Here is a 6,835-nt window from a genome sequence, read left to right on the forward strand (position 1 = left end):
CTTTCCCTCTCTCTCCTTCCCTCCTCCTTCCCTGACAGTCTCAGTGCAAGGAAAACCTGGTTTGAATCAATGTCCTTCCTAGAAGCAGCTTCCACCTACTGTCCAGTGCTTAAGGCAGTAATGAAGCTAATGGAAAAATATCCATAAAAAAGTACTCCTGGTATTTCTGAGTATGAAAGCCACAGCAGTGATGCCTCTGGCTCCCGCTGTTGGTCTGTTAATGCCTCTTCCCTGACAGTCTCAGTGCAAGGAAAACCTGGTTTGAATCAATGTCCTTCCTAGAAGCAGCTTCCACCTACTGTCCAGTGCTTAAGGCAGTAATGAAGCTAATGGAAAAATATCCATAAAAAAGTACTCCTGGTATTTCTGAGTATGAAAGCCACAGCAGTGATGCCTCTGGCTCCCGCTGTTGGTCTGTTAATGCCTCTCACTGGCAGAGCTCGGCTCACTTAGCACGGCATTTCCCTTGGGATTATTCCTGCTATACAGGTGGTGGGAGGCAGAGCGAATTCTCCAAGCACAGCCTCTGCTCTGCTCACCCTCGTGCCCACTGCCTTCGATAAAGGGGACAAGACCCCCCCATGAGCACAGAGGGGGCTGTGAGGGCAGGACAGGCCTGGCCGGGGCGAGCAGGAGGGTTCTTCAGCCAAATAGTGAGAGAGCTGAGTAGGTGGAGAGCAGATATTTAGGTAAGGCATCCGGGGTGCTCCCGGAGCGGGAGCTTCGTTCCAGGGCAAGGAAGCAGGCGATGGGAGATGCAGGTGAGAGCTCTGAGAGGTGAATTCTTCCTCTTGGAAGGACTGGTGATGGAGAGAAGAAAGGGCTCTCAAGAGGGATGACAGGGGAAGGACAGACATAAGGTGTGCTTGGGTTTGAGGGATGACGGCAAAGACTTTTGATTCCTTCTCCTCTGGAGGGGAGCCCGGCTACAAGGTGAGGAGCAGGGGGTGCACTGATCCTGGCCCCCTCCGTCGCTCGTCTCTGACCTGATCACACTGAGCAGTCAAGAGCCCCATCGAGCTCTCAGCAAGCTTGAAGGGAATGGTGGAAATGTTTAGATTTTCCTGTTTTCTGATTTTCAAAAAAAATTCTCCTTACCCTGTTTGAGTGCCCTTCTCAGAAACTGATTCAGAACAATGGTAATTAAATTTTAACTGAACAGTTCCCTGACCACTGCCCTGCGGTTTGCGAAATGACTTCAGCAGACTAATTGTGGAGTAGGATGCTTTGTCCTGTGACGTGACGCTCCAGTCCCAGTGATTCTCTATAATTACCTCAGTACTTTCAGCTCATTACCGTAAAATGCAGTTGCATCCCATTAATTTCAGCAGTGCCCGGACGCGTGCCAAATGCGGAGTCTCCCAGAACATTACCGGCTGGCAGAGGCGTCTCTCACCCTTTACAGACATCCAAGATACTCATCCTCTGCCCTCGCTGTTAAACAGTTTGGTGGGAAGTACTGGGAAAGCAATCTAAGCCTGAAAGCGGAAAGGCATGCCCAAGTGAACACCTTTCAAGGATGGAAAGCAACTTTTAATTAAAAAGGGGGAGGGGACAAATTAGCAATCCTCTCCTGTAATACATCAGCACGTGGGGTGGGTGCAATATGGGTAATAAAACTCTTCCAGGGACATCGTCAAGTTTGACAGATCCCAAATTAAATCCACATTAAGCTACAACCGATTTATGACGCGTTGTCACCTTCCCATGTGACACGGCAGCTCGTTCCCAGGTAGCACAGGGAAAGCAGAAGCTTTGGCTGGAGGAGGAGGATGGAGCCAGGAGCTAAAGGCTGTGTTGGGCTGGGGCTTTGTGCCGCAGCCTGGGCGGTGTGTGGGGCCGCAGCTCTCCTGCAGAGGTGCCTATGCTCCCTCAAACCCATTTTCCTCCGTGACGATTTCTACCTGAACAGAAAGTGCGGAGGGTATGGGATGTGCACCAGCACAAATCCGTTGGGTAGCGTTGCTGGGAAAGAGGATTCACAAACTCTTAAATCCTCGGTGACATCTACCTTGCAAACAGTTTAACAGCCAGCCCTAGTGTTTTCCAATACCAGCTTACGTTCTTTCTGAGATGTGCACGTCCTGGGAGCCTAGGCTTGCTGATATTTCAGGACCTCCACCATCAAAGAACTGACTTTTGCTCCTTCCTGCCCACTCTAGGCAGCCCGTAGCATTTGCTGCCTTAAATCCTGCGTGCAGGGCTTCCACTTCCAGCGCCTTTCCTGCCCGCCAGCGCTGCAACTCGGACAGGCAGAGTGGGCTAGCAACCCGCCTCCAGCTGGGTTCTGCTCCGTCCATCCCAGGGCCTCGAGGAGAGAGCGGCTTCTCCTCATGAGCAGGCTTGTCGGCATCTTGGGAAAAGAAGGTTTTGAGCTACACTTGGGATTTCTGATCTCACTGCTGGCTGCTGCCCAGCCTGCTCATATGTCACCTCGTTTGCGCCGTTGGCAGCGGGAAAGCTTTTATATAAGGGAACATGAATCAGTTTCAAAGGAGCTTTAGCTGCCATAAAACATCTTTACGGGTAGCATTTAATCTAAACAGAAAGTCCCCAATGTCTATGTCAATTATATGGGTTGCTTTTCTTAAATATTGCAAGTTATGATGGTTTTTTTTGCTTTTCATTTTGTTAGATTGTGCCAGTACGGGGGAACATTTTTTGCTAAACTTAGCTCATGTTTGCCATTTCTCCACTTCCACCGTTTCATGTGAGATTCAGAAGTAACTCCCCTTACATCCGCAGAGTCACGTCGCCGCTGGCAGCGGTGCTTGCGGTGTGCCTGAAAAGCTGCTGGAGGTTCAGGAAATCTGGCGTTAAAGCTGACTACTTCCATTGCTTTAAATGCATTTAAACAAGTGGTAGGGGATGCCTGGAGATCTGTAGCTCTGATCCTCTTCTGCATTTCTAAGGTCCCCAGGGGGAGGGTTTGCAGTTTGAAGCAGGGGGTGGGTGACCATCAGCCCTCATTTAGATGTGGAGAAGGGGCTGGTGGAGCCGAGCCTCAGGGGAGGGGGACGAGGTTACAGATGAAAAAGTGTCCTCACTGAAGCAGTCTGCTCGTGCTAATTCCAGCAGATAATAATTCTGACTGAAAAGCAAACCCTTTCGCTTTAGGCAGATGAAAGGAAATTCCCAGGTTATTTTGTTAATAAGGTCAGGAAAGCAATGTGATTTTTGCTGAAAATTGCCATTTGCGTGGCGCGATAACTAAGGAACCATACCTTCAAAGGTGGGACCATAAATGGACTCTCCTCCGTCTCCCTCTCCAGTTATGATGTCTGCAGGATAGAGAAAAGAAATTCCTATTGAACCGGAATTCTGACGGGTGATGCACTAGAGAAGCCCGATGCATCTATTTTTCATGTAGAGTTTTAAAGAAGTCTGGTTTTGTTACTTCATTTACACATTGTCTCACACCAGTCGGGTTATGGTTAGTCCTCTACCATAGCAAGCCTATAGTTTTAGGTTTCACAGACTCACAGATTCACAGAGTGGCAGGGGTTGGAAGGGACCTCTAGAGATCATCTGGCCCAACCCCCTGCCAGAGCAGGATCACCTGGAGTAGGTCACACAGGAACAAGTCCAGGCGGCTTTGGAAAGTCTCCAGGGAAGGAGACTCCCCCACCTCTCTGGGCAGCCTGTTCCAGGGCTCTGTCACCCTCACAGTGGAGAAGTGTTTCCTCATGGTCAGGTTGAACCTTCTGTTTTCCAGTTTATGGCCATTGCCCCCAGTCCTGTCACTGGACACCACTGAGAAGAGTCTGGCCCCATCCTCCTGACACCCACCCTTCAGATATTGATAAGCATTGATAAGATCCCCCCTCAGCCTCCTCTTCTCCAAGCTAACCAGCCCCAGCGCTCCAGCCTTTCCCCATACGGAAGGTGCTCCAGGCCCTCCATCATCACCCTGCGTTGGGCCCTCTCCAGTTGCATTTATGGGCTACATAGATATCTGCATAGTTATTTGTGGAAATAGAGACAGGTTAGATGGATGATAGACCAAAAGGGAGTAACGAAGGAAATGCCTTCTGATACACCTAACTGCCTTGGCTTCCCTGGGGATGCTGGGAAAGCTGCATGACCCATTGTTCGTGGTGCCTTTCTTGCCGGTGCCAAACTCCAGGCCTAGCCTTGGTGTTCAAACAACTCAACAGCACGTTGGGAAGGGCTCTGACACATGGCTAAATGTAAATTAATCTCTCTGTAAAACAAGGAATAGGTTTTCCTATGGATATTCTTAGCGTTTTCACGTTTCCAATTAGTTTCCTAATTACTTACCAAAGAACTTCATGGAAAAGAGTTAATGCTTTCATTAGTTTCCTAAATGATTTTGAAAAGATCTTAGGTAATCAAAATTATCCAAACTTTTCCTAAGTTTAGGAAGTGAGGTGGCTAAAAGAGAAAATGTTTTCTGGTTTATATATATATATATAGATATACGAATTGTCCTGCAGAGATGAGCTTTGTCACGCAGTACAGCTACGTCTCTGCGGATGAATCATAGAATCATAGAATCACTGGGTTGGAAAAGACCTTAGAGATCATCCAGTCCAACCGTATCTGTCCACCACTAAACCATATCTCTCAGCACCTCATCCACCCGTCTCTTAAACACATCCAGGGATGGTGACTCCACCACCTCCCTGGGCAGCCTGTTCCAGTGTGTGATAACCCTTTCGGTGAAGAACTTCTTCCTTACATCCAATCTAAACCTCCCCTGGCGCAGCTTGAGTCCATTCCCAGCCATGAAGGCTGTTATTCAGGCAGATCATCCCACCCCCACTTCGGGTGTAACTCGGATTTAATCGGGAGACTTGGAAACGCACCTCCTCCTTGGATCCACCCATTTTTCACAAGGCGATGGAAAAGGGAGTTTTTGTAGGTGAGCTCTCGGCCACTGCAGGGAGACCTTGCTCCTCCGGCGCACAAGGCGCGGAAGTTCTCACAGGTCCTGGGGCACGCGTCCGAAAAGAGCTGCAAAAGGAACACGAGAGAGGAAAACCCGTGGAATTCTGAGCTGACACCCGCCGGCCAGATTCCTGCCTCCCTGAGTTCAGCAGATGAAAGCGCCGCGGTGGGTGGACTATTCCTCGCTTCTGCTCCTCTCCTCCGTGCCGTACCTCAAAGAGCAGCCTCCCGACGGGCTGCTCCTCAATGGCTATCTCCAGGTACACGAACACGTGCTGTTTAAAGCAGAAACACAAACACAAGTGAGGGAAAGGCCAGCTCCGTGTGCGACGCGTGCTTCCTAACGCGGGCCAGGCTCCAGCCGCCCGGCGTGGACGGTCTCAGAAGACGGCTGCCGGATTGCCGACGCACAACAGCGTTCCTACTGCTTTGTTCAAATAAACAGAAAAGTAGAGGGTGTTTCCCTTCATGCTGGGCAGAAATAGTCCCAGCAGTGTGTTAAAAGCAAACTACTGGGCAGGGCTCGCTACTTCCTCTGGTGCTTGTTTACATGCCTATTGCAGCCCGTACAAAACGGGCAAGAATAAAAGAATCCGCAGGAATACTAGCCATCCTGCCAACACGGACATTCTCGTTCTTCCCAGCCAGCCTCGAGTCCGCGCCGGCTGCATCCCACCTCATGACACCATGACTTTTCAAAGGGGGTCTTGGCTGGGAGAGGAGAGGCTTGGCAGTTGGGCCTTTGGTACCCAAGGGTAAGGGTACTCAGGAATTTTGGTACCCAGGGGCTGGGCAGTTTGGGATTTTGGAGTGGCACAGTTGCAGCATGGTCAGCAACGTACTTTCGTTGGACTGTTCAGCCCTGAAGCAGTTAATACGTGTTGGGTATCTGCGTTTGTCCCTTCCTGGCTGCCGAGAGGCCGGAGGCTCTGCTGTCTTCATCCCTGGCAGGGGATGCTCCCCACCGGCCTCTCCATCCCTAGCTCTGGCCCTGCCATCGCAGGGCAGCAACCAAGATGCTGCCATCGCTGTGCTCGCTTTCCTTGCTCCTCGTGGTATCTGCCCTTCCGTCTGCCACCCTCTCTGGCCACTTACAGACCCTTGCACTCTTCTCATAAAGCAGTGCTACTTGCCTGGCTGTTTTTCAGGTATTTGGTGTAGAAATCCTCAGCAATCGCTTGGTAAAGTGCCTCGGGCTTAAAGTCGCGATAGTCCCACTCATGGTAAGACCACTTGAGCAGCTCCTTCTCGTCCCCCAGCAGCTGGCCGCCGATGAAGCACATCACCGAGGAGGTGTACGCCCACACCTCACCCCTCAGTTCCTGCGTTTCAGAGGGACAACATAACGTATCCAAGGGTTATTTACACCTTTAGTGAAGAAGCAATCAGTAACAACACACCATGCCTGTGGTGTGTTTATGCCTTTCCTACTTTTCAAACCACAGATCCAACAGGAAGGGATGGGCAGCAGCTTTCAGTGAGGTGTGCGGATGCTGCATGCAGTTACCTGCCCTAAAGGTCTGGATCCTCCTGCTATGGGACATTATCGTGACAACAGTCACCTGGGTGTCACTTTGGGGCAGCTCAGGCCAGATAAGAAAAGCACCCAGGGAGCCCCATCCTGCCTGGAGGCTCTGAGAATGTTAAATAAAGTGGAGTGGAAAAGCCCATTTCCAAAATCAGTGCATGGCACCACGCTGCCAGGTGCTGCAGCCCTGGGGGATGGACTCATGTCCAAAACAACCCGAGGAAACAAGAGTTACCTTCTTTTTCTCCTGTAAATATTCATGCCATGCAAACTCTACTAAAGGTTGTATTACGGGATCTGCAAACTTGCTTGGAAACTTCAGTTTCAGAGCCTAGATTTTCAAGGCAAGGAAAAAAAAAAATTGCTTACAAGAAGTTTAATACCCCCCTCCCGCCC

General features: G+C 50.3%; 1 protein-coding gene across 1 annotated transcript in view; it reads right to left on the reverse strand.

Annotated features, from left to right (window-relative positions):
• Positions 1-6,770, reverse strand: part of PPIL6 (peptidylprolyl isomerase (cyclophilin)-like 6) — a gene marked incomplete at its 5' end in the record, with an annotated part of 8,683 nt that extends 1,913 nt beyond the window's left edge. Inside the window, 6 exons of the mRNA XM_010161812.1 lie at positions 2,738-2,793; positions 3,225-3,281; positions 4,830-4,977; positions 5,124-5,186; positions 6,045-6,233; positions 6,675-6,770. Coding sequence (XP_010160114.1) covers positions 2,738-2,793; positions 3,225-3,281; positions 4,830-4,977; positions 5,124-5,186; positions 6,045-6,233; positions 6,675-6,770 — 609 coding nt within the window. The remainder of the gene's footprint in view (positions 1-2,737; positions 2,794-3,224; positions 3,282-4,829; positions 4,978-5,123; positions 5,187-6,044; positions 6,234-6,674) is intronic.
• Positions 6,771-6,835: the final 65 nt, after the last annotated feature.

Source organism: Eurypyga helias, unplaced genomic scaffold (assembly GCF_000690775.1).
Source record: "Eurypyga helias isolate BGI_N326 unplaced genomic scaffold, ASM69077v1 scaffold41251, whole genome shotgun sequence".
Lineage (NCBI taxonomy): Eukaryota > Metazoa > Chordata > Aves > Eurypygiformes > Eurypygidae > Eurypyga > Eurypyga helias.